The sequence below is a fragment of the Colletotrichum fioriniae genome, assembly GCF_027942845.1.
Source record: "Colletotrichum fioriniae strain IMI 355084 chromosome Unknown scaffold_11, whole genome shotgun sequence".
Taxonomy (NCBI): domain Eukaryota; kingdom Fungi; phylum Ascomycota; class Sordariomycetes; order Glomerellales; family Glomerellaceae; genus Colletotrichum; species Colletotrichum fioriniae.
Window position 1 is genome coordinate 404,003 of NW_027076847.1, and position 27,046 is coordinate 431,048.

A 27,046-nucleotide genomic window follows, 5' to 3' on the forward strand; every position below is an offset into this window, starting at 1 on the left:
TCACCGAGACAGACCGAGGGAGGGTTACCGCACGGCCCACCCCGCCTCAGGGCCGTTGAGTCACTCACCTTAAATTTCCAACTCCCAAGCTTGCGACTTGGCTTTGACTCACCACCCCGCGACCAACACAATAAATCCCCCAAAGCGCCCACCCACGCCCTTGCGATCCACCTTAGCACACGATGTCGCAGCAAAAGGGAAAGGCCGCCGCCGGCAAAGGCAAGAAGTCGGGCAAGGCTGGAGGTGAGGGCAAGCGCGAGGATGTCCTGCAGGCTGTGGTAAGTCTGAAGCGTCATGGTGGGGCAGGCACGGTGATGAGCGTCGAGTTGGCTAACCTGGTGGCTTTCCTTTTCGCCCATTGCAGCTCATCGCCGACTCCTTTCAAGATAGGTTTGCTCCATTCTCAGCAGAGAAGCCAAGAGTAAGTCATAATATATGGCCCGGAGCTATGCGACGTCGACTAACCGCCCGCCCGCAGTGCCTTCTACCCCTTGCAAACACGCCCCTCATCGAGTATACTCTCGAGTTCCTCGCCATGAACGGCGTCCAGGAGGTCTACATCTACTGCGGCTCCCACTCCGAACAGATCGAGAACTACATCAACACATCAAGATGGTCGCCCATGTCCATCCGAACCCCATTTACGAGCCTGCAGTTCATTCGCGTATCCGACGCCCGCTCAATCGGCGACTTCCTCCGTGACCTCGACGGACGCGGCATTATGGACGGCGACTTCATTGTGGTCCACGGTGACGTGGTATCCAATATCTCACTTGACGGCGCGCTGGCGGCACACAAGGCGCGCAAGGAGGCTGCGGCAACGAATATCATGACGGTAGTCCTGCGTTCAGGCGGCGCGGAGGAGCACAGAACGAAGCCCAACGGAATCAACCCTGTCTTCGTGATCGACTCAAAGACGAAGCGGTGCCTACACTACGACGAGATACATCCCCTCCAGAGCGACCACTACCTCACCCTCGACCCCGCTGTGATTGATGAGCTCTCGACCGACTTTGAGATGCGGGGCGACCTGATCGACGCGGGTATCGATATCTGCACTCCCGAGGTGCTGGCGCTGTGGTCCGAGAGCTTCGACTACGAGCTCCCGAGGCGGAACTTCCTGCACGGTGTCCTGAAAGATTGGGAGTTGAATGGCAAGGCGATCTACGCGGAGGTCCTCGAGGACGGCTATGCAGCGCGGGCGAGCAACCTCCAGATGTACGAGTCAATTAGCAAAGATGTCCTCGGCCGTTGGACATTTCCCTTTGTTCCCGACTGCAACGTCATCCCCGGCCAGACGTATAAGATGACCAGCGGCGCAGTCTGCGTCGAGGACGGAACGGTCATGGCGCCGACCAGCAAGATTGCCAGGTCAATTCTTGGCCAGGGAGCCACGGTAGGCGCCGGCAGCACAGTATCAAACAGCATCATCGGCAGGCGATGCAAGATCGGTAACAACGTCCGCATCGAAAACAGCTTCATCTGGGACGACGCCGTAATTGAAGACGACGCGGTCATCACACGCTCCATCCTGGCCGACTCAAGCATCGTGGGCAAGGGCTCGGTCGTCGCCGCCGGCTCCCTCCTCTCCTTTGGTGTCGTCCTCAGTGACAACAGCAAGATCCCCGAGGCCACCGTCCTCGCAGTCACCACATACAACGGCTCGCCCGTAAACCCCGACAAGTCCCTCGTCGGGCCCTCAGGCAAGGGCGCTCCTTACGTCGACCCAGAGGCCGAGGACATGGACGACGAGGACCCTTCCACCCTTCAGCGCTCTCTCCTCTATAATCTCGCCCACCTCAACCTCTCCACCTCGACAATCTCAACACTCTCCTCTGACATCGACGACGACGACTCGGACGCCGGCGACGGCATCACCCAATTCTCCGCCGACTCCCGCAACCGCACAGACTCGTTCGTCTCGGACGATTCCCAGGGCAAATCCGGCTTCCACCACGACGCAGTCCACGGTCTCCTGGACGCCCTCCGCGCCGAATCAGGCGACTTCGACTCCGCCAAGCTCGAATTCATGGGTCTCCGCCTCGCCAACGACGCCTCGGACGTGGCCATGCGCAAGGCCGTCGCCATCGCCTTCGCCCGCCGCGCCGCAGAGCTCCTCGAGCCAGAACACGGCGGTCTCGAGCCCGCAAAGGCCGCCGACAAGACCTTCAACTCCAACAAGGGCGCTTCAAAGTTTGTCTCCGAGGTCGGCGTCGGCGGCGGCGAGACGGAGCAGATCGAGTTCGTTCTCGCGCTGCAGCACGCTCTGCTCGGGTGCCGGAACCTCGAGCACGCGCGCGCCGGCGTGCTGCTCGCTGCCATGCTGCAGCAGCTGTACGGCTTGGACGTCCTCGAGGAGGACGGCATCCTGGCCTGGTGGGAGGACGAGCGCGCCGAGGAGGGCGGTGGCGAGGGCATGGCGGCGCTCAAGGAGAAGTGCCGGGTTCTCGTCGAGTGGTTGGAGGATGCTGATGAGGAGGAGGACGATTCGGAAGAGGATGACGACTAGGTGTTGGCATCTCGGACTGCGTCCCGGGAGTTGTGAAGGGGGCGCAAGCTGGTGACAGAAAGAGAGAGAGAGAGAGAGAGAGACAGAGGAAGAAAACAGGACTCGAAACTATTAACGAGTTTTAAATGCCTGGCGTAGAGAGTGGATGGCTTGCATAGCGCAGTTTTACACTGCAGCGGAATCGCAAGCAGGTCCCAGGACTTGTCAGAAAAGTTACGGTAGAACAAGAATCAAAGAATACGTTAAACTAGTAAAAACCAACCTATCAATATTGTCTGGTAAGTGTTCTCATTAAAACCAAACATCAAAGGCACGTCAGAGATGGTTAAAAAGAGCTTGAAATGACTTGCTTGTATTGCAAGGCGACTGAAAAGGTATCATATCAAAAATCATAAAAGCCCTCCAAAAACGCCGAGCTGAAACCTGGCCGAGAAAAATGTGAAAACTCCGGTCCCTATCACCTTGTGATCCCCCGACTTTTTTTTTGTTTCCTCGGATACACAGCAGAAATTAGAGGGTCGCGTCGTCCGTTTCTACGCAGCAAGTGTGCGAGGCTCAGTCAGGAGATTCATCTCCGAGACCTATTCTTCTAGTAATAGTTCTGGAGATCGTTGCTGTTGCCGCCACCTCCACCACCTCCGTAACTACCGCCGCCGCCGCCGCCGCCCATAGGACGACCAGCTGGACCCGTCGGGGCATTCGGCGGAGGACCCGAGTTCCACGCGCTAAGTGGAGGTTGGTACTGTTGCTGTTGACCCCCCTGGAAGCCGCCTTGCTGCTGCGCGGGGAGGGACGGATAGCTGTTGTCATCATACTCGACAGTCTGTCCGTATCCTCCCTGCTGATTCCGCGGCTCGACGTCGTCGAGGGAACGGTAGCCGTGCATACCGCGTCCGCCGCGGCTGCCCTTACCATTGCCACGGCCTCTTCCACCTCTTCCTCCACCGCCGCGGAAGCCACCACCACCACCACGGCCACCGCCTCCTCGTCCAGAGTGGAAGTCGCGACGCTCGTTGCGGCCATTGTAGGGGTTGTGTCGGTGGTGGTCGCGTGAGTAGTCGCCGCCGTCATGTTTCCGCTTAGAAGACTTGTTGGCGAAGAGCGATTCGTACTCGTCTTCACGGGGGTCCTCTGGCTCGATGCGCAGTATCATCTTCTCTCCAACTGTCGTCTCAAAGGTCATTGCCTTATCGGTGGGGATAGGCTGCCAATTCTGGATCTTGCCGGCATCCACGGGACGGGCGCCCTTTCGAAGGGCGAGAACAACAAGAGGCGATGGGTTGTCCGTATGGAACTTCGCGGTGGCGGGGACGGGTCGGAGGCTCGCTGCCCAGATACTATTCTCAAAGCACGCCGTACCTGTGACCTCCCACTTCATCTTGCTGCCCATACCGCCAACCTTTTCCAGGATGCTAGCCGGGCAAGGACGAGGACAGATGAGAATATTATTGGCGTGGAACTTGAGCTCCTGCTCGGGCAACCCAGAGGGAATCTGGGCCATCTTCATCAACTGCGCCGTGTCTTCCTTGCTGATCAAGTAGCCTGTGAAGTAGACAGTCTTCTTGATCCTCAGTCGTTGCGGGCGGACGTCGGATGATTGTTTGCCAATCTCCTCGTTGTGAAGGTTAATCATATGCTGCACCTCAGCAACCTCAACCACGGGGTCCAAGGTCGTTGACATGTCCGCGACCTGGACAACCTCCGCCGTGATGGGACCGCGTGTGCGAGTAGCATTGATGTTCTGCTTGCGGTTGTACTCCGTCATGAAATCTCTGAATCCCTTGACGTGTTTCGGACGGTCCTCGTAGATACGGATCTCTTCGGCGTTCTTGTACGTCTCCATGACCGCGGTGAGGAAGAGCTGCTTAAAGTGCATCGTGCTCGAAAAATTCTGGTTCGTCGGGCTGACGGCAGGCTTGAGCCCAACCATGTCGAATTCGAGTCCCTTGCTGTGAATCATCCTCTTGATGAGCTCCCCGAAGCCTCGCTCTGAGCGACCCGTCAGCAGCACGCACAGAGCGTCCTTTTGCTTGACGCTCAGCTTCACTAGCTCGACAATCTTCTCATTCCACCAGCCCTCCCACGCGCCCTTCTCTTCCGTGTCGGCGCCCTCGCCCGTCGCTGAGAGGATTCTGGAGTCATGCCACCAGCCGCCGTTGCAGATGACGTCTTGACTTGACAGCACGCCGATGGTAGGACCGCTCCATAATGCGGGGTTCGGTAAGGGAGTCTTGAAGACTATGGAAGTCAGACGACGTCAGCTTTGGGTTCAGTAAGCCCGCGAAGCAATCACGCAATGCGGGAGTGTAGGGAGGGCATCCTTACGTGTGTTGTCAAAGTCGTAGATGTGCAGAGCCTTGATCTTGTCAACGGCGGGCAGCTGTGTCGTCGCGATGCTCCATCTGCTCAATGCAGTCGTCGTCGCAGAGGATGTCGAGTAGGCCGCCTTAGCAGAGCCATTGGCGTATGCGGACGTCATGACTCGGCGGGTGAATCTGGAAGCTGCCAACATGAATGTTGACCAGACTTCGAAATTCAGAGAGAGGTGGGAATTGTTCAAAGAGCGGGTCGTCGATACAGTCGCGAGCGCGCAGAACCAGGGCAGTGGCTAGGGGACTCGAGCTTTACTACAGTGGTAGGTGCGACCGCGGCTTGTGCCAGTAGGAAGTTTTCCCAGCCGTTGGCTTTGTGGGGCTGTCCCGTCATTACCTATAGGGGAGGCAAGTCCCTGGAGAGCGCTGCTACCCGTGTGGGCTCTTTGCGGCAGCACGTTCCAAAGTGCAGTTACTACTTATGTCATCAAGTGGCTAATCGATTAGATAATCAATTTTCACCACTCTGGCCTAAACCGCGGCCTTGGTGGCTTCCTATAGGCACCAGCATCATGAAAATGAGTGAGTGAGAGAGAGTAAACGATTCAACGCAGGCAACGATATAGATGATTGAGCTATTCACTCTGGACGAACACTCCCTAAGGTAGCAAACATCGGGTCAGCGTTACCAAAGATGAACCTGGATATCTTTCTCTACGTACCGTAGTCACCAATTCCGTCCATGAATTCTGAAACTTTCATTGGCTGTCATGTTTCCACTTCGGCACGAATTCAGAATTACCCTTAGTCGAGGCATTTTCGTTTCCTCGCCTAAACTGACGGCAACTTCCTGGACACTGATAAAATGCAACAACTCTGCTTTTCTTCCTGCAGATGCTATACGAGCAGAACGGATATAAATCTACAGTGAGATGGAGTGTTCGCCCACGATTTGAGGATGTAGAAACTGGCGACTTAATGACTGACATTTGTCGCAGGTGATACATCCTGGCTGGTTGCCAAGTCTGGCCCTGACTTCGGGGTGTGATGTTACCAAACACATGAATGTCATGGGTCACAATGTAGGCTTCTCATCTCAGAGAAGAAGGCGAACAACATCACGAGGGGACATTGTATTGTCAGATAACAGTTCCTCTTATTTTCTTTGTTTTTTTGTGCAGTCTTGACAAGACCAGATCCTGGTCAGATTCGTGCCTCTTACCAGCACTTGCTTCCGCTGAACCACCGCCAGGCGAGGCCTGCCAATAACGTTTTCATCAACTCCGTGGTTTTCGTATCCATCCTCCACTTTTCGGCGTCTCACGACTTGCCGTCCACACCCTCCCCTCGGATATCATCTTCCTTCTTCTACCCCTCCATCTTTGATGCTCTCTCGCAAAATCCTGTGTTCTCTTTCCCAACTGAACATCCAGAGGCCATGTTCCTGGCGTGTGAGTTCCAAACATTGACAGCTCCCAACATAAGAAAAACATCTTTTGAGGACATACAGGCCCCTTTGGTCCATAAAATATCGGACGTTTGTGAACAGGAAAAAAGAAGATAATAAATTAGCAAGATCGGGGAGATTTCCCGTGCCATAACGCCAAAAAACAAAACAAAAGACAAATAACCAAGTGCCTTTCCCATGGGTATTCCATGCCGCCTTTTGTGGCCCGACCGATGCAATGCGTACTCTAAAAAGTCATGCTCATGAACCAGCCAAGGGTCCCATCATCATATCATACCACTTCCACTTGTCCCTCTTTGGGCTACTTCTTCCTCATTACTTCTATCAATGCTTCGTGTCAAAATACACGGGGTGGTATGCCGACTACAATGTCGGGTCAATGGCGCCAGTATCAGACTGCTCGCCAAAGTCCAAAAAGGCGTCCCAGTTATCGTTAACGGGACCTGGGGTCGCGTCATCGCTTCTGGGTTCATCAAAACGAGACGCGTAAGGGTTTACATGTCCGTTGAAGTACTCGTGCGATGAAAGCGTAAGCTCATTCAAGTGCTGCTCATGTTTCAGGTCGGCCATCGAATGAGTGTCTGGGTAATACATCTGCTGCTGTAACGGGTTGCCCATGAACATTTGAGCCATCGGATCGTTCATGTCCAAGTTTGGTACCATCATCTTCGCATCCATAGGCAGCTCGGCGGTAAACGATGACTCGGGGGAGAAGAGACTGTGGTCGATTGTCGTCATTGGTGAAGGGAATGTCGAGGCAGTTCGCGTCGAGGGGGTGCCAGCAGCAGCGTCCGAAGATGGAGACAAGGCTGGCGGCGACTGAGGATGATCACGCGCCACCGGTGTGGCCATGTCCATGGGAGACGCCACCGACTGTGTTCTCTGGCGTTGGTATCTCTGGACCTCGGGCTGAAAGTTTACTGATGAAAAGGTTGGCGACATGGGGCTGGTAACCGCGTTTTCGGGCTGAGTGGGCTGCGACAGCGACATTGAACGTTGCCCGGGGACGGTGTACATCGAATTCGTGATGTTACGAGACAACGCCTGTGCCTGCTTGTTGGCGTTTGGGAACTGCTCTGCAAACATCTTATTGATCGGGTTTTGAGCCCATTCCTCGTTACGGAGCCCGGCCACCATGCTCGCCATGGCTACTCTGTTGGCCAAAAAGGCATTAACGCGGTAGTCGAACTCTGGGGAACCGGTCTGAAGGTGGGCCGCCAGCATTCGGTAGGAGCGAGGCATGTCGTCCTCCTCCTCTTCATACATTTCCTCCGCCTGCACAATCGCCTCAGAGATCTTGAATCCCTTGCCAGTGCGCTTCTTGTGGATCTCGCTCGCCATCTTGGCGGACTGGACGCGGGCTTCGATGCTGCGGTCCGCCCGCCGCGAAGCGGCAATGTACGCGCGCTCTTGGTTCTCTTCGTGAGATCGCTCCGTCTACGTGTGAATGGTCAGCCCTTGGATCCGGGGGAGTGAAACTTTCTTGTGGTACGTTAAAAGGACCATGACAGGTAAGGTTACGCAGATGTGGCAAATAGAGTCAAACTGGGGGAAGAGTGTTCATGGATGGTTTGATAGGCGGGAAATGGGGACTGAAGCGGGTAGAATGGTTGAATAGAACATCACGACTCAAATTGAAGTTTCGTACCTTCTTCTGTGCCCGTTCAGTCTGCATTGTGGGCGACAGGTTGCTGGCGTCCAAGGATCGCTTCGGCATTTTCGTTGACGTCGAGGACTTGGAGATCGACGACTATTATAGAATAGTCGAGGGGTAATAGGTTCAAGAGTGGCTTGGCCACAGAGGTATTTGATGCGGGGTGCAGGAGTGTATTGGAAGCTTCTGTTCACATGCGGTGAAGGGCTTCGTTATGGCTAGAACCTTGAAGCCGGAATCACCCGATATCAAAATGAGGTCGGTCGAAATGTAGTGCTCAACTTGGGGAAATAAGGGCGTACGAGTCTATCGTGCTGTCCGAAGACGGTTGCGTTTTGTGAAGGAGCTTGTCGGTCGAGGGACCAAAAGGGTGTGTGAAAGTTGAGGAGACAAAGTGTGGGACAGGGCGGTATCCAAGTCTTATACAATCCAAGGGTACGTGCTCGGGAGAAACGACTGGGAGTCAGTCTCGAGGTGCGGAGCAGCGTGTAGAGGAAGAAAAAGGCAGTGAACTGGCTGGGTGTACGGTGGAACAGAGGACAACCCGGAGCAATGTTCCATGCGAAAGCATGGGAGAGGATTCAGTCTACAGTGTAGGCGGGAGAGGTGAGTGAGGAGAGTGTGTGAGGAGGTACTGCTGGGGGTACATCTGATGGTGGGTTACGGAGTACTGGTTCGAGGATTGGCCAGACAGACGGCGGCCGGATAGATGTGACCGGGGGCAGGGAACATGGGGGAGGGGTTAGGTTCGTTGTTCTGTTTGGTCGACTTATTGCTGTTGCAGTGCGCGAGAGAGCGAGATGGGAGCTGGACTAGGTACCTCACGCTAAGGATACATTGGGCGCTGGGACATGCGGTGTTGCTGCAGTCCAGCACAATTGGCAGGAAGAGAGACGGCGAGGGACGGCAGAGTGAGAGGGGAAAGGGAAAGTGGCATTTCGACTGCTTTCGATCGCTAGACGATCTTGGAGGGTTTGATCGGGTTACGCTCTGTTGATCGATCTCGATGAGAAGGGACTGTGTGCTAGGCCGACGCCCGTGGATCAAAGTACCCCAGTAGTCACTCTTCACTCCATCGAATGGAAGGAAAGCACTGCCCACTCTCTGCCTCTCCTTCCATTTCCCCCCCTCTCTTCTGATCTCTGACTGACTGTCTCCTGCCGCCCGCCCTCGTACTCTACTTCTTCTGGATTAGCGCCGGGTCGTTTGGGAAGATGGCAACCACGGTTTGGTCGTCGTGGTTGCGTTGGCAGGGGCTAAGGCAGTCGCCAGTGATAGGTATTGTAACTTTTTAGAAACGCATAGCCTTTGCCCGTCTTCAATCATTCTTCCTCCCTTCGATTCTCCATCTGTCATCACAGTCTTTCAATTATGAGATATGTATTTGATCGATTTCTCTCTCTCTCTCTCTCTCTCTCTCTCTCTCTCTCTCTCTCTCTCTCTCTCTCTCTCTCTCATATATTAGATCCTTCTGTCAAGCTCAAGATCGCAGCGGGACGTGTACCTTACGGACAGAGAGGCAGGAGCACCAAATGTCTCGAGGGCCGCAGGGCAGGTGCAGATGCAGCAGCTGCAGCTGCATGGGGTGGAGCTTTGGCCTGAGTGGGGCGATCCCAAGCTCGGGCTCTCGCCTGTGCCACATCCCCACTCGAGTGCACCCAAGTGCAACCGACAGGGCGGGATCAATCCCCGGGCCATATGCTCCAGGCCTTATCCCGGTCGCGACTGGTGAGCATACCTTACCTTAGAGACAGAGAGCTTCTTCCCAGTACGTAGTTCAATTTTCCACTGTCATTTTGGGCAGTTCCGCATCGATTCCTCTTGCTACGTCGGAATAATATCAGTACACCAGCAGCTACGCAATGATTATCGAGGCAAGTGTTAATTGGGACAACGCGCTTTCGAGACTTGCTCCCGACTCACAATTCGCAGTACCATAGGTAGTATTTGTGCGTCCCATCCATTGGTAAGCTGTCCGGAGTGGTTTTCGCGCAAAGAAGGTGCTTCGCAGAGGGAGGCGGGTGCGTCCCTACTCGAAACCCCGTCCTTTCCCTAAAATCCCATGATTCCATGCACCCAACTCCTTCCTGTCTACCCCTTGCCTACATTCGCCATTACGGCAAGAGACATTGTGTACGTATATTTGCTTTTCCTTCCTGCTCTCTCCCAGGAGTGTTTACAAGCGGGCACGCGGGTAATAAACGAGCAACCGTGTTGGCGGACAGAAAGAGAAGGTCGGAGGGTGGGTGGACTGGAAGTTTCTACCTGGGAACTTGACGGAGGGAACTACCGGTATCTGTACTTCGTACCTCAGGCATGAGAAGAGAATCGACGGGCGGGAGACCGGAATTCAACGCGGCCTTCTGCAACCATCACCGACTGACAACCACAACCTTGACAACCACACAACCACGTCGACCGGCTTCATGTCGTCCCTCGATTTGCGCAATCTACCTGCAGATGTGCTGTTTCCCTCATTATGGTCGCTGTGGTGGGTGGCGGGCCTAGAGTTGTCGCTCGGGCGGAACCTTTGGGTGCCAGTCGTACCAGCATCCACAACTCGTCAAACTCTCTTGTCATGCTAAAGTCTAAAGACGCCTAGCAATGCTGCAGCCCGTAGCTGGTCTTGTCCGACTGCATAGTGTCTTGTTCAGGACATTAGATGTTGCCACCGGCTGCATCTCTGTTCGGTATCTCTTAGGTCCATCCCAAGAGTTGGATCCCAACTATCTCTTGGCTGTATTAACACGCCTCAACCAATCCCATGTGAGTGATTCGGTTACTCTGAACGGCTCGCTCACTTCGCGAGGGCCCATCACCTCACTGATACGCGCGGGCGATTGCATAACGCCGTACGGTGTAGCGCCTCTATAGCAAACTCCATTCCGCAAACATGCGTGAGCTTAAGACAAGAGAGGCAGGGACCGGTCAATGTTCCACGAGCCCTGCGGTGGTTTGCTTTGCACCCATGCATGTACTGCGTACGGAGCACATTGCTTCGAGACACAGCACATCCACAACTTTGAACTTTTCACCAGGTACCCCGCTGACAGGCCGCGTCCTTCAACCCTTGACCTGAACAAATTTGTACGGAGCGGTTGGCTTCGGAATTTTTGCCAGGAGTACACTCCGAGGCCTCACCGCCAACAAGCCCAATGCAGTTGAGACAAAACAGCTTCGCTACGGGGTGACAACTTGCTGGACCTGTATCAGTACAACCACCGCAATCCCGAAACCACACCCTCCCCGAGTTGTCCCAGGTCGATTTTGTCTCCCAATCTTCAGGAGAGGTTGCTACCACTGGCCTTCTCAGCAAGACGTAGCTGGCGTGCGATGGAACCTACATGCATCCTCGCTCAATCGATTGGACTCGTTCAGTCTGTGGCTTTGGCATAGGCGTACTTGCGTATGGTGGCTCTGACGGAACCGAAGCCCTCGACCAAACCAGAACCTCAAACCTATCACATCCGACCTCACCACGGATAGGTTATCCTACTGTTGCTCGAATCGCGGTTCCCAATCTCTGTCATCAGTGGGATGAGTTACCTAGACAATAGCTGTGCTGGGGCTGTACCTTAGCCTTTGGTTGCTCCAGCGGTATAGCACCCCGGGCTATTAATCCGAATACCTCGACACTCGGTGCTAGAATCTCTCCGCGTCCGCAATTCGGGAAGAAGGGTGGGTCCGGTAGCATGGGGCAACTGGCGACAGCGACGATCGATCCCCAGGGTCCGATGCCGAGTACTAGGGGCACCCAGCAGGATGGCGATGAGCATTACCACGCCGCCTCGCTTCGATACACCGATCGGAATATTCTAGCACTATTAGTACGGATATTTAGCAGACGAATGCTTTCTTTAGGAACAACCGAGTCGCCAGCGAGTAGGGGAGGCAGCCGTTGGCGACAGTGCCAAATCATTATGAGGGTACGAGTCAACAAAACAGGAGGCCACCCTGCCTTGCAAGAAAGTCCCGATACAGGACGAAACCGCTTGCGCAAATGCCTCCAGCGAGAATGGCAGACTTCGCCGTGGTTCAAACAGTATACCTCCTGACACGGTCAATCGAGCCGGTGGGGGAGCATCGTCTTAATCTCCCACCTCAATATCGGTTCACCTCGCGCTTCGCAGGTTTCGCAAGACCGACCCTTTACGGAAAATGTGCCACCAGGGTCACGCCAACAGACGGGGTGGCTGCCCCCAACTTACGCTCTGGGAACGTGGCATTTTGCAGGTGCCTTGTTCGCAGGCGGTAATTGTGGCACAAACCTGCGTTAAATCCGACCAGCCATGGCCCGCTCAGTCTAGCTCGAGGAAGCTGTGATGTGCACGCAGATTCTTTGAGAGGGCCTAGACTCTCGTCGGCGGCAGCCAAAAGTTTGCCAATTCCCCACGAGCACAACATCCGCTTACCTTTTGGCAAGTTCTCTGGCTCTTGCTTCAGAAGTTCAAAGAGCGATAACGCTCAGTTAGGAGCCAAGGGTTAGAGGAAAACTACTTTCGCACATTCTTAACCTTGGATCCAGTCTCCTCCTGCTCGAATGGTCTCATTGGGCATCACATGTTGGACGAAGATTTGGGCACTCAATCATGTGCATACTATGTCTGCCAGAGTTGCACATCAAGCAAGGGCCAACTCAAGCTGGACACAGGCCATGATCAGAGCGATAACACTCCAGTTGGCAAGAAACCGCCAGCGAAAATGCTCTTACCGTCTTACCCCGCCGCCGCCGTGGCCAACGCGAGGGATGGTAGTGGTTGCTTCTCCAAGAATACATTGTCGGGGTTATGTGGTTGTGCACTGCCCCTCGCGTACCGAATTGTTGGTTGCAACCTCACTGGATGGCTTCCAGCTGGTTCGCCAGGTCAGACAAGTCTAACGACGCTGCTGATCGCGTCGAGTAGGTACCTATCAGTCTCGACGGCGTCTACACTACCAAGTACTGATGGTACAATCTTGTGGATGTCATCTGGAGCCTGGGAAATACCTTTTTGCCAATTTCTTTGGATTTTCTCTGCGCCAGCTTGAGGTCGAAGTTGTGAGTTGCTCCCAGAAATCTGAAAATTGACGTCACATCAAAATGGGTCAGCTGCTTCAAACCTTCAGTGGACAGATCTGGGCTGAGAATAGCAGTGACGTTCCGTTTTTGGTGAATTCTGCTCGCCCGCGGGTTAGCTCTGGCTCAAGCGCTACGGCAGACGACAAAGTTGAGACTTGCCAGTATTAAAACGACTGGCGTCGCTCGACGTTGGGACGGAGCAATCTGTCCGCGCGCCACTAGCTCACTCAATTTCTTTGGTGTGTGAAACAGATACTTGGAGTTACAAGAGGATCACGGCAGACCCCTCGAGCGGGACGAACCTCTCTGAGACCAATCAACAGGCCACGGTCCACAACCTGGTCCCGGCAACTCTATGCTTACGGTTCTATACTCACGCCATAGTGTGATTGATAGCCCATGAGGACGGATATCTCGAGCACAAGTCGACACAGCCTTTCTGGACCCAGGCGAGCCTACTACCGTACCTCCGCCTGTTCGTACTTTGATCGAGTTATAATCGAAGGGACTGCAAAGAACCACAGCATAAGGATACAGGGGCACCTACACCGGGCAGCACGCTACTCTGATCGACCTTCTGCCACAGTGGGGCAGCGGGTATCATGTCGACCCGCGTACCTACTGTACGGGAATCGACCATGAGAAATGACATATCTTTGTCGTCAGACATTGAGGTCCAGTCGATGCTGTCCACCCATCATCTCTCATGGTTCCGCTTGCTGTAGGTTGCTTACTAGCTGTGGAACCATGCTAACCAACGAAGTTTCAATGTCGACAGTGCCGTTGCTGCATCTCGAAACTCCACGAAAGTCCATTCGACCGCTGAAGCAGATGCTACATACAACCTGCCGAGCCTGGGAACAAGCCTTCGAACCACACCCTTCCCCGTTCTCCAACTGCCTGTTTCCAGTGGTTTGTGGCGAAACAGCGAGAGACACTCGACTCCGTCCCGACTGGCTACCACAGACGCACACGCCCAGCGAGGTGTCGCCCCCTTTTCGAACTTGCGATGCACAAGAGGGCGATCGAGGTTTTCGTGCACTTCCATGGCCCGCAAATTACCATGGTTTGAAGCATGGGATTCTGCTTCACCCGTTTGCTGTCTTGCGACCCTCAGCTCTTCGTCATGGCGATACGCACCATCGCTTACTTTGCACCGGCACGTCATAGGAACATCAGCTTTACAATAGCAGCATTCTCACACGAAGCATTCTCGTTCATTCTGGCGAGGTATGCACACAATAGAGAGCTCGACGCAACGGGTGCAGGTCTTCTGTTCCAATTCGCAGCAGAGTTTCTTAATGGAGCAAAAGAGAAAGAAAAAGAAAAAAAAACCTACGTTGAAGATGTATAATCATGTCGATGTTCGTTTCTAGATAAGCGAGAGATCGCGCGCTGACATCTCATGTTCGGAGCCGGGACGGCCAATCGACCTTTTCGCCTCCTCTTACCCCAGATCCTGATCTCATAAATTTGATTCCAAATGCCCCTTGCTCCTTTTTGTGAGTCAGCGGAAATCAGAAACGGCCACCAACGCCGTTGGAGACGCCCCGCCTGTGGTCTCTGCCGGGTAAGGCCAGGAGGCCAAAGCCAGGCGATCAGGCGATCGTTGATGGACGTCGGCAGATGGCCCTGGTCGAATACGCACGCCGAGGGGTGATTGCAAGATTCTTAAACAGCGGGGAGCGCCACGTTCCTGAACCCTGACGTAAAGTCTCGCTGGTGGCTTGGAGGCTGGATGCGCAACGAGCGGGCACCAAGGACGCCCGCGGAGACGGTCGTGACGGTTCACTGGGAAAGTGGGAATGCAGTTGCGGACGCCTTATTACAGCTACATTGGATTGACACTGCAATCTCCATGGAAGAATGCGATGTGCGGTGCTGACGAGAGAACCCTGGAAACCGGCATACCGGATACAACTCAAGATTTTGAGCAAATCTTCCAGATCTGGCACTCTATCGGCCAGAGAGTATTTGAGCTGCGTTAGTCACAACATTCTATTTGTGCATCAACATAACACCGGTCGCAGCCAGTCTTCCGACGATGCACGACATCCATCGCATCTCGATCCCTCACCACGTGTTTTATAACTCAGCAAAGACACTATCGCGAAGACGACGGCTCGTACTTGCCCTGATGTTCTAGAGAGCGTCCGGCTCCACGGACACAAGTTGCAATAGAAGATGGATCGTGATGTCTGGCCGCGCTATTACACCAGAGCTTCCTCTCATGGCTGGCTTCGGGAGGCTTGTAGTACTATTCAACGCACCTAGTGAGAGGGGGACCTTAACCGACAGGCTGGCTCGGCCACTAGTACTCGAAGAGAACAAGGAAGCTTACACAACTGCTCAGAAATCTCGATGGTGGCTCAGACAGCCGATGACCGCCTGCGCAAGATTCGTTCCAGCTTGTCTCTTTGGCACGCCGGTTCTTCCAAACCACGTCGGGCTGGGACAAGTCAAAAGGGCCTTCCACCGGGATAGGAAACAGCGTTCCAGACGCTCGCCCAATTATCCGCCAGCCACTTCCCGGGCCCCTGTCGTTAGGGAGACACTGCGTGCTCAAACTAGAGACATCGTGCCATTTCAACAATGCGGCCAGAGTGGTCCGGGTTGCTCGTCCACCATCTGTCAATAGTCGGTGCCATGTGAGATGCCCGGCTTCATGGCACACTGGAAGGAGATTTTGATTATGCTGTGTTACGTGCGCAAGCAGCCCGAGGAGCCGGGTGGGAGGATTTACTGGCAGTCCTTCAGACTGATCGGGCCGCCGGGACAGCCTGTGGAAGCCAAAATGCTTCCAGGACACTGCTGATACCGGCCAAGCCTTAGCGGAACGCATGCTGTCTGTTTCGCCCGCTTTCAAACATCCCAGCAGTATTACGGTAAGGTTGACTCTTTTGAGGCTTCCATCAACATTGACGGTATCCGTATGGATTGTGGATTTCAAATTCTTGGCCTCATTTCTCATTGCGACTGTTCTAACTCAGTCCTAGTTCTTCATGATTTTTTCTTGTCGCTCTACAGGTTCCGCAGATTTCCTCACTAAGATGAGGTGAGCGCACGGCCTGGGTGAGCGCTGAGCCGTTCCGCCCCGATTTCCAGAGAAATCCACGAAAATCGGGCGGCAGTGCACATGAAGGGTCTCTCTGGATCCCTGTTTCCGATTCACACGACATGTTCGCAGATCGGACGGCGGGCCCCGGATTTCGCGATCCCTTCAAGTTCTGCAGGGCAGTCCGCATCGTGGCATGATAAAAAACAGGGCTCCCCGGCCCCTCGAGCTGATTCCTTTGTTGGAGCGATCGAAGCAGCCAACGTGCCATCGGAACATTCACAGCCCCGATTCCAACGTTCTGGGACGTGGGCCAGCTACTTTCTTCTGGATCGGGAGCAGCGATTTCTTAATCTAGCCCGCCGAACACCCCCCGTCAGCCCTGCATCTATGGATACCAGACGAACGATTGACCTTCTATCAGAGTTCACGATCTCGTGGGAAATTATCACCAACGGCCTGCATCGTGTTTTCTCAGCAGTGCTATTTCGATGTGCTGCCGCTAATTATCACCGCTTGGGGGTTCCACCAACGATGAGCTTACCTGCAGCGGGAGGTCCTCTCTCCATCGCAAAGGTTCGGGAGGGTTAAGGGCAATGGGTCATGCCGCGATTCAGGACCCCGATTGTGTCAAACTCCTCGATGCGACAGTACTTTAGATCGCGCCCATTGCGCTGCGGTACTTTTCCTCACCAACACTTACACTCTTAGTGGAGATGGCATCTATTTGGATCGTGTGCTTCGATTCAAACGGCCGTGAGAAGATCCTCTTTTTTTTCTTGGGTTCGACTATTGACGCCATTCGCTTCATAGTTGAAGTCGAATCCTGGTGCAAGCGCAAACAGGAAGCTGACTGTCCTTGTTTAAGCACTCAGATATAGCAGCGGTCGCTAGGCGATCGGCCCCACGCTTACCGCGATGTCCTCGTCGTTGCGCGATGCTTCATTTTGTTTGGGAAGACTTTGATCGCCAAGGGAAAGTAGCAAGGACTCGTTTCGAATCCAAGCGCGACGAAGAGATGACGAAACTGAGCCATGACCGGCAATGTACGCGATAACCTCCGTTGGACTGATAGCTAGCACTGACATGCCGTCAGTGCCATGGGCCCCTCGACCAAGACTGGTAGATGTTGCGGTTATCGGGTGTTTGGGCCATTGGGACTTTCCGCCGAAATGGAGGCTCTCGTCAGCGTTTGAGTTGCGCATAGATTGCCCAGGAAAGCTTTCTGGGCCATTCCACCTGTGATTGTGAATCATATACCGGTGGGGCTGCAACCCGGCCCTCTCTGAAAGCTCAGAAATGGTCCGAGTGAACTCATTATGTTGATTTGCCGGGGAAAAGGCTGATTGATAAACACTCTTCTCACAATCGACGCCCAGCACTATCCTTCAATATTCTACCTGGCGTTGCACTGTTGATGGCATATAAAATCAAATGGAGTTGCCTGTTGGCTCGCGCTTTTGAATTATGTTGTTGTTCCGAGACTAGGGTATCTGGAAGGATTGTAACTACTGAGCAGGGGTGGAATTCCTTTATCAAGAGCTGAGTTGAGCGAACCTGAGGTTTTCCAGAAGCGAGTTAAGAGCGAAGAAGCGATCGTCCATCGCATCGGCAGTGATTATCAAGCTACAATGGATGAATACGGGCGCGATGCTGTCAGAGTCGGACAGATGATAGCGGACATTTGAATCTTTGGTGGGTTTCGGACAAATTGGAGGCATGGAGACCACGCTGAGACGGCTTCCATGGTGTTTTAGGAGACGGTCCATTCGACCGAAATGCCAAAGCTCCGTGGGATTCTAATTATGTCGCGATTCAAACATTTCTTCACATGGGAAGGAGAGATGGCTGCAACAAGACAGCAAGACGGAAAGCGGAGGACGCTTGAGAACCCCTCCTTTCGGGAAAACGGGCAGGCACCCGTCGAGTTCCACGACGTCGGATATCCCTCGTCTGGCGGTTAAAAAGGACGAACATTCTAGGCCGCACCTGTTTCATTATCTTGCCAATCGCGATACAAAGCTACTATTCCCAGAATCCCGCACTTTCGACGAGAGAGTCATCCCGTTTTCTTGAGCATCTCGTCATAGACAGTAGACGGCACAACAGCGCAAAAAGACAAAGCCCCCCCGCAACCATGGCACTACGATTCGACCCAGAGTACCAAGCCGCCATCGCCGCCAGAGACAGCGGCGGCGGAGGTCCCGCCCCGCCGGCGGCACCGTTCAAAGACGCCCTTGAGCTCCGCGCCTTCTCCGAACCCTTGCTCCGCACCGTCCTCCGCGCGCAGCCGGCGCCGGACAACGTCCTCGAGACACGTATCCCGTTCACCTCGCACGATGGGCAGGAGGTCGGGCTCTACCGCTTCGCGACGCGGGAGATGGTTGATAGCTTCCGAGCCCCTGGCCGCCGTGGTATATGTCCACGGCGGCGGGATGGTCTCGTGCGACGTGCATGTCTTCAGCCCGCAGATTAAACGGTTCGTCGAGATGGCGGGGATGCCGTTCTTTGCGGTGGATTATCGGCTCGCGCCAGAGTTTCCTGATGGGCTGGGCGCCGCGGACGTGTATTATGGGTTGAAGTACCTCTCGGAGAACGCTGCGCGCTGGAACGTGGATAGCAGCAACATTGTCATCATGGGCGACTCGGCGGGCGGCGGGCTCGCGGCGGGCGCGACGTTGATGGCGCGGGATAGGGGTCTGACGCCGCCGTTGCGGAAGCAGGTGCTCGTGTACCCGATGCTCGACGACCGGACCACGGTGCCGGAGAAGGCTGCGATGTACCCGTTCCTGGCGTGGAAGGCGCACGATAGCGTGCTCGCGTGGCGGGCGGTGTTGGGGGATAAGGCTGGGGACCCGAGGCCGTGGGTGGAGGCCGGGATCTCGTTGTATGCTGCGCCTGGGCGGGCTTCGGTGGAGGAGTTGAGAGGACTGCCGAGGACGTATGTTGATGTGGGCGGGTTAGATTTGTTCCGGGACGAGTGTGTTGATTTTGTGAGGAGGCTTTGTGAGGCTGAGGTGGAAGTTGAGTTCCATTTGTGGCCTGGGTTACCGCATGGGTTTGAGAGTGCGCCGGGGATTGGGTGGGTTAAGAGGGCTTTGGAGGCGAGGAATGATGCTTTGAGGAGGGGCTAACGGTGTTTGGTTGAGAGAGAGTTGGGAGGGAGATGGTACATGCATGGACAGTGATGGAAGGAGTTGGTCGACCTGGAGTGGCTGGGACTTACACCTGAGGCGTATTTGCAGGGACGTTCTTGAAGCGAAGCACCTTTACGTGGGCTTGACCGGTTGTGTATGCTTCTTAGATGTAGATGTAGATCTTTCATCTGAGCCTAGGTTCGCGTCTCTCCAGCCTGCGGCCACGGCCAGTCATACCCATAATCAGTATGGCAGAAGATGATGCCGGCATCAGTTGCCTTGTGTGCTGCACTGTATCGTATCAGCAAGTCTGGAAGGTGCTAGACATATTGAGATCCTGCTCCGCGATCTCTCCCAAAATACTTGCTTTCTTCCCCTGGCAAGCTCCATCATCTTTGGGGACGGTATGTCTTGACTCTATTTACTTTTCTGTTAGTGCATTGCAGCATTGATCTCGACCAATACCATAAATCGCAAGGGAAAGAACTTTGGGGTTACCGGCTCTTGCTTTAATAAAGCCCAGATAGCAGGACGAAGGCTAAGAAGTGATTATCTTGGGATAAGCGTGATGCATACGCCTACATGGTACTATGTATCTTCAAGGATATTCTCATAAATCGGGGCCTTGAGCCGGCAGAGTCTAAACCCGCTTGACACGTCTACAACCATTTAGAAAACGCGATAATCTATTCGATAATGAAGCTCGCTCTGATCTTCGAGTAGACCATGTGATGGCATGGGCTGAGAGTCGCCCTTCTGGGGCACTTGCTACTTGATTACAATTAAGCTTCAAGTCGGGAGGATACAGTTACAGATATGCGTCTTGCGTGAGCCACATGAGGAACGATTGTTGCCTTCGTTCATAGGCCGGGCATTCGCAATTCAGGGATGAGCTATGTGTTTCTCATGAGAAGTTAACCTCCTATAGAAGCGATATTTGCTGCTAGGTATAGCAACTGCTTGTGTGTCCATAAAATAGACCTTGAAGAAATGGGATCGGTACTGTAGAAGAATGGGATTTCATAAGGGACAAGCTGGCTGAATCCTGTCTCTTGTCGGATACCCAAAGCAGATTCCAGGTGTCAGTCTTTTTGAGACTCTCCCGAGGGACTTCCGTGTTTGTTGTCGGGCATTCTATGGGTATCCAGTCGAGAAGTGAGAGCGACATGTGACTTCATTGGTGGTTCAAAATATTCCAAATGTCACTCCGGGTCTTGGAAGCTCTCACTCTTCGACAACATACCACATAAACATGTCAAGAGCACTTTGTATAAGACTATAGGTACATATGCCCTTGTCAATAGTTCGGAAGATTTTTTTCCCTTTCAAATCTATACTGAACTTAATCCGTCTGTTTACAAAGAGTAATTGCCTTTATGCATCAACGCTGGGTTGATCGGCTATTTTCGGATGTGTGTGTAAGCGGACGGGACTTCTCAACCCCGCGACTCAACTCTCGCTAATGAGCCAAATAATGAGCCAATAGCCCCCAACACTATCCGTATGTCTATGCTTTATGCTTACATGGCCTTTGATTAATGCCAAGAGAAAAGTCTCAACAGAAGTAGCCATCAACTCGCCTTTAAATTATGGCGGTCTCAAGTCAGTTGACGTGATTTATTGAGTGTCTCGCACCAAACATCAGCCGAACAACTGCTGGTTCGTCCCAACTCGGAGCCAATTTCAGTCAAGGATCGGCAGTTCCCCGCAACCCCTTAGGCGGACCATTGACATTTGTCCAACGCGGCCTTCCAAGAGGGAAGGTGCCTGGTCTGCCGGGGACCGATGCAACGGGCCAAGCCGCTAGGGTGCACGTGTGGTAGCCACTCGGAGACTCGGGCACAAGGGCCTAAGAGGAATAAACTCATGAACCCCGGCCTCGCTAGTAAAGAAGCATACTTTTGCACTCGACTCGAAACGCTGGACGGAGGTTCTTTAATGTTCTGAACCGATGGAATCCTCCGAAAGAGGGCAGACAGATCCGGTGTTTGCAGGAAAGCGGCGAGGACCCCCTTGCCATTCGGTCCATTCCAACCGGGGATGATACATAGTCTCAAGTAAAGTTAAGCTGACAAGCCCAAGACTTTCTGATGTCGTATCGGCACAACTACGCAGTAGATTGACTAACCCTTTAGTTCTTCTTGCAGGTATCCCGACTGGCGGAACAATAGCTTTCCCTTCTCTTGAGCGTCTTGGCGAGTATAAAAGATACGAACTTGGGAGTCTCGGCCGAGCGGAGTGGAACCTCGACGTCCACTGCCTCTGGAGCTCATTACCGGGCAGGTAGATAGTATTGTTGAGAGACGAGAAACTTCGGATCCAGGTTCCCATAAGTAGAGCGTGGTTTGTCCTGGTTCATTATGGACATGGTCTCTGATACCTTAGCCTCTCTGCCTTTGCTCTGCCGTCTTGTTTTTGCTTCTTAGGATACCTCTTAGTACACCATATCATCAGTGTCATGAAGTTCACTTCTTTTCTCGCCTCCTTGGCGCTGAGCGCCTTCACCTCCGCAGCACCCGCCGCCTCTCCCGAGCCTGCCGAGCTCGCCGCCCGCGCGCCTACCCTCTATCTCTGTGGTGACAGCACCATGGCCAGGAGCAGCGACTCCCAGATGGACGGCTGGGGCCAGTACGTCTCAAAGTACCTCAACATCGCCGTCGTCAACCGCGCCATCGGCGGCCGCTCATCTCGCTCCTTCTGGAACGAGGGCCGCTTCCAAAACGTCGCCAACGAGGTCAAGGCCGGCGACATCGTCGTCATCGAGTTCGGTCACAACGACGTCGGCTCCCCGCGCTCCAACGACAACGGCCGCTCCGTCTGCCCCGGCGAGGGCACCGAGACGTGCGTCTCGGACACGACGGGCGAGACCGTCTACACCTACATCTTTTACGTCATCCAGGCGGCCAAGCTCATGACCGCCAAGGGCGCCACCGTCATCCTCAGCTCGCAGACGCCCAAGAACCAGTGGGCCACGGGCACCTGGGTCGGCACCCCGTCCCGCTTCGTCGCCATGCAGAAGAAGGCCGCCGCGACCATCAACGACGCGGCCGTCACCTTCGTCGACCACCACCAGGCCGTCAGCAACATGTACCTCAAGCTTGGATCGTCCGCCGTCAAGGCCCTGTATATCAAGGACAACACGCACACCAGCGCCGCTGGTGCCGACCTCAGCTCCCAGGCTTTCGTCCAGGCCATCTACCAGAAGATGAACGGCACGACCAGCCTTGCTGCCCACGTCAAGACGCCCATCAAGACCGTCTACTAGGTGACATGTCGAGTTTCATATGCGAGAATAAGAGAAGGTTGCGGTGGCGGAACATGGGGTGTGGGGAGGTTAATGTCGCCGTCTTATTGACGAGCTTAGTCTCTGATGACTTGACGGCTCGAGTTTCACTGTATATGTTTCAAACAAAATTAGCCAAGGCTCTGTACATAGACAGAACGACATGTAAATAGTCAACAAGCCTTTATATATTCCAAACCCTTTGCACAATGCCCTGTCTGCTCGACACTCCCGGTTCACATTGGACGAACTTGAATTCTTGGGTGCTTGCACACAAGCTGTAACTCTTGAAGCTGGTTAGTTCAACTTCAAAGTGTAACCTGCAACGTACCTGTACTCGGTACCGTACGCGTCGAGCACGTGCTTGGTTTATAAACGGAAAGAACCCAGTCGGGTTGTGTAGCGAATATAGATGCAAGCTATCTATCTGAGTAGTAGCAGACGTTTATTTATGTTCCCATTCAAATACGGTGCAGTTGAAAGAAGATCGAGCAATTGGACCTAGGTCTTTCAAGAATGCAAAACTAATCGGAATGGCTTGGAAGGAGCAGGCGGTCTTGAGTCCTTGACCATACCTTCCACACGTGACTACGAGACGGGACGGCTAAGGTATATACCCCTCCTCAACTCCGTTCCTGTCACCAGCACAGCAGGCGCCCTCTAGGTCGGGGGTCAGGTCAAACTGTGGCGTGGGTGGTGGAACGGTTCGTGGTCAACAATCAATTACGCCAACAGCCTACTCGACGACAGGCTACGAGCACCCGAGTTCGAGTCCCAGCATGTGCACCAGAGATGTAGCCCCCAGTTCAGCACCCGGGGGGTGAACTCTTTTGATGTTTTTTTTAGACCTGATGATATGTATCTAAGGTATCCTTTTTAGTCTTGCACGAACGTAGGATACTTATAATTATTGGGGATACTAAATTTTGACTACGTGATGGCGACGCATGCAACAACTTCTATCTCTACACCTTATCTCGGTCTTCGTCCACCACTTCTTGAGTGCTCTCGGTGGCGTATATGTAGGTTCGGTTCTATTGAATTCAAGCCGAATGTTCATATCTCAAAGGGATGGATACTCGAGTGGCCCAGGCCCATAAATCCAAGATCGTCAACTCTTTCTCGTCTCGTTCTCCAACTGTCTCCCAAGGTATCATCTTCACAAACCATTTGAATGGTTGCCGGTTGTTCTGTTGCGAAGATGCCGGAGACTCGAAGCCGAAACAGGTATGAAGCGAGCCCGATGATGTTCCGAGCATCCGTAGATGCTGTCGTGGCAAGGGTTCAGATCCCCACGTCAAGACCAAACGTTGTACCGCTGACTTCCAAGTTGCCCAATATGATGAAGTGAAATGGCCCATAACGTAATGATTGCGAGACCCTGATCAGATCGCTCGTAGGTTTAGATCCAATCATCAATCTTGGTTCCCCCTGCGCTTGGCCTCGCGAAAAGGGGCAAACCTGACGTACAAGAATACACGGTACATGAGCATCGTCGACAGCATCCATACCGCCATGAAGACTGCCCACCAAAAGATATCGTGTGCATCGAGCCAAATCACCTGGTTGCGAAAAGACCAAGAAAAATCGTAGTTTTCATAGTAGTCCCATATATCCTCAGGGATAACATCCAAGTGTACAGCGTAAGAGAATGATCCCATGACGATGGCAACCGCTGTAATGAATCCCATGAAGGTGCTGAGGCAGATGAGAGTCATGATCGAAACGGCTTTGCGGGGAGTGTTTGTTTGCGACTCGTTGAAAATTAGATTCCAGGCACGACTGTCCATGAGAGGCCGGCGGGCGCCGTTTCCGCCGAAGGGATAAGACTCGGCGGTTGGGGAATTGGCGGAACTGTAGGATGACATTCTGACAGTTACTCGTATTCGTTGTGCGTTTTGCATATATTCTAGCTTTGATGATGTTCCGTTATTCGGAATGGGTCGTGGTATTGAAGTGTTAACGAGCAACTCACCATAGAGAGTAAGACGATACATAAAGAGGAAATTAAGTGAGTCAATCAACTTATCTCCGGAAGATTTATCACCAGTGCTAGATCAAAGTGGCTACGAACCAACCTTTATGGTCTAAGCCTCCGCAAGCTGCGCTGTTTTCTTTTTAAGTTTGCGGGAAGCCTCGGACCTTCATCGAGCGTTGCCAACGCCTCGCAGAACTCAAATGACTTCTAAATATAATCAGTGGGAGATTATTGTAGCACAGTTAATCACAGAGCACGTGTCCATTTTCCAATGGCTAAAGACTTCCTGTATCAACAGGCTCATTCGCGAAGTCATCAGTAGAAGTCAACTGTCTGCTTTAAGGATACACAGGCTTCTGCCGCTAGAGACCTCTCTGGTTGGTTATCAAGCTCATCACGGGAACGAAATTCCTCGTAAGTCTTGAAGCGAGTCTGATGTCTTTCAAATCCATCAATAAATCATTAGGAAAAGCCCACGGAGTCCATTCTGTTGTCTTATCGTCCTCTAGCATACATACTCTCCTTATCTGAGTAGTTGGGATCGTGTTTCTCGTGCTACCGAGTTAGTCTTCAGCTTGTTCAACGCTGTGAAGCGCGTATTTGTAAGCGTTGAGTGCTTGAGGAGATGAGGTCGAGCCGGTGGAGACCACGCCATCCGGCTTTAGTCTTCCCGATGTCGCTCAGCTCCACACAGGCGCCGTACATTTACCCGCCTCACCGTTTTTGTGTATCAACTTCCCGGCACAAGAATTCGGTTGTGCGAATTTGTGTCAACGTTAGCTTTGATTGGTTCAAAAACTTCACTCTGCAAATGTCCAGCTTGTCTTGAGAATAACCCGGCTACAGAAGCCTTACGCCCTTACTTGACATTCGTTCTAATTACCTAGTTTAAAGGCAGTCTAGAGGTCGTCTGCAGCCACGGGCAGAAGAGTTTTCTCGTCACCCGCAATATCGCTTCCCAGCGCCATCAGGATGCAGCTCGCAGAGCGCCAGGAAACCGATTCGCTTGAACGGGCGCAACCTACAGAAAGTGAGTTTTGACTTGCCGTTATTACTCTCGTAGCGCAAAGGCAAACAATGCTGATCTCAGAACCTTGGCAGCTCTGGACGTAGCCCAAGAGTCCCACAAGTACCCTGAGGGCGGCAAAGATGCATGGCTTGTTGTGGCCGGTGCATGGTGCGCCATGATACCATCCATGGGTCTGCTCAACACTCTTGCAGTTCTCCAGGCCTGGGTTTCACAAAACGAACTTCATGGTCTCCCGGAGTCGACAATCGGCTGGGTGTTCAGCACTTACGCCTTCTTCCTCTACTTTTGCGGCGCTCAAGTTGGTATGAGAGATATATCAATGAAAGAAATTACTCAAGCTGACAATTCTACAAGGTCCCATCTTTGACGCTCATGATGTGAGGTTCCTGGTGATACCTGGATGCGTAGGGTCTGTGGCGTCTTTGATGCTGATGAGTCTTTGCAAAGGTAAGAGCTACCGTCTTCCTTCGTAAATGTTCAAGTCTCAATATTAAACCTTGAATCTGTGCCAGAGTTCTACCAGTTCTTGCTCACCTTTGGTGTCCTCGGCGGTGTATCAGCTTCGCTTCTTTTCAACCCGAGCATCGCTGCAGTCGGGCACTGGTTCTCGGAACGTCGTGCTCTCGCTACAGGAATAGCTTGCACGGCTGGAGGCGTGGGCGGTGTTGTCTTTCCTCTAATCATTCTCTACATGGCTCCTAGGGTCGGCTTTCCATGGGCCATCAGAACAGTTGGATTCATTTGTGCTGCCGCATCTGTTCTGGCATGCACGCTCTTGAAGAAGAGACTTCCACCAAGCAAGACATCCAGTGGCGCGATTGACCTTAGAGCGCTGAAAGAGACAAAATTCGGTCTCGCTACGTTGGCTGTATTCCTGATCGAGTTCGCAGTCTTCATCCCTTACACTTACATTTGCTTGTACGCTATCCATGAGGGCATCGATCTCCAGAAATCTCTCCTCCTGAGTGCTCTGCTCAACGCTGGGGCGATCCCAGGCCGTGCCCTACCCGGCTACGTCGCAGACCGGTTCGGCCCATTTAACGTTATGTGTGTTACCGCCTTGGTGTGCTCGGCGTTCATCTTCGCACTCTGGATGACAGCTCATGGCGGAGAAGCTGCCACGACTGCTTTTGCGGTGATGTTTGGCTTCTGGTCTGGAGCTGCCATCAGCTTGACGCCTGTCTGCATTGGACAGGTGTGCAAAATAGAAGACTATGGGAAAAGGAGCGGCACGGCATTCTTCGTCTGCAGTTTTGGTGCCCTTGTCGGTGTGCCCTTCGCTGGAGCTATTCTGCAATGGTCAGGTGGCACTTACGACGGCCTTATACTCTTCGCGGGTGGTCTGTACATCTTGTCATTCTGTGCTTTTGCCGTTGCAAGAGGTGTAGCTGGTGGGTGGAACCCAAAGACTCTGTTCTAGACTTGAGTGGGACTTAGTCCACTGTTTGAGGCCTTATATTGTCAGTAAGGACTAGACTTGTGGCCGCTATATGTTAGATATCTTGACTAAATCTGCATCAGCGAAAATGCCAGTCTTGTTACAATCTTCGATTAGTGATAA

The 27,046-nt window shown here is 53.4% G+C and overlaps 6 protein-coding genes across 6 annotated transcripts; 4 read left to right on the forward strand and 2 right to left on the reverse strand.

Moving 5' to 3' along the window:
* Positions 1–182: 182 nt before the first annotated feature.
* On the forward strand, positions 183–2,509 carry GCD6 (translation initiation factor eIF-2B epsilon subunit, GEF; the record flags this gene model as incomplete). Its single annotated transcript, XM_053188672.1, has 3 exons — positions 183–278; positions 365–421; positions 479–2,509. 3 exons carry the CDS (start codon positions 183–185, stop codon positions 2,507–2,509), a joined length of 2,184 nt encoding a protein of 727 aa, XP_053053438.1.
* A 589-nt stretch (positions 2,510–3,098) lies between these two features.
* N0V96_008741 (uncharacterized protein) lies at positions 3,099–4,988 on the reverse strand (the record flags this gene model as incomplete). The annotated part of the gene is made up of 2 exons (XM_053188673.1): positions 3,099–4,747; positions 4,835–4,988. The coding sequence occupies 2 exons, from the start codon at positions 4,986–4,988 to the stop codon at positions 3,099–3,101; spliced, it is 1,803 nt and encodes a 600-aa protein (XP_053053439.1).
* Positions 4,989–6,652: 1,664 nt separating this feature from the next.
* N0V96_008742 (uncharacterized protein) lies at positions 6,653–8,006 on the reverse strand (the record flags this gene model as incomplete). The annotated part of the gene is made up of 2 exons (XM_053188674.1): positions 6,653–7,726; positions 7,938–8,006. The coding sequence occupies 2 exons, from the start codon at positions 8,004–8,006 to the stop codon at positions 6,653–6,655; spliced, it is 1,143 nt and encodes a 380-aa protein (XP_053053440.1).
* Positions 8,007–18,194: 10,188 nt separating this feature from the next.
* N0V96_008743 (uncharacterized protein) lies at positions 18,195–19,191 on the forward strand (the record flags this gene model as incomplete). The annotated part of the gene is given in 2 exon segments (XM_065758438.1): positions 18,195–18,440; positions 18,457–19,191. The coding sequence occupies 2 exon segments, from the start codon at positions 18,195–18,197 to the stop codon at positions 19,189–19,191; spliced, it is 981 nt and encodes a 326-aa protein (XP_065612831.1).
* A 2,461-nt stretch (positions 19,192–21,652) lies between these two features.
* On the forward strand, positions 21,653–22,459 carry N0V96_008744 (uncharacterized protein; the record flags this gene model as incomplete). Its single annotated transcript, XM_053188676.2, has 1 exon — positions 21,653–22,459. One exon carries the CDS (start codon positions 21,653–21,655, stop codon positions 22,457–22,459), a length of 807 nt encoding a protein of 268 aa, XP_053053442.1.
* Positions 22,460–25,427: 2,968 nt separating this feature from the next.
* N0V96_008745 (uncharacterized protein) lies at positions 25,428–26,905 on the forward strand (the record flags this gene model as incomplete). Its single annotated transcript, XM_065758439.1, has 4 exons — positions 25,428–25,485; positions 25,557–25,787; positions 25,840–25,932; positions 25,998–26,905. The coding sequence occupies 4 exons, from the start codon at positions 25,428–25,430 to the stop codon at positions 26,903–26,905; spliced, it is 1,290 nt and encodes a 429-aa protein (XP_065612832.1).
* Positions 26,906–27,046: the final 141 nt, after the last annotated feature.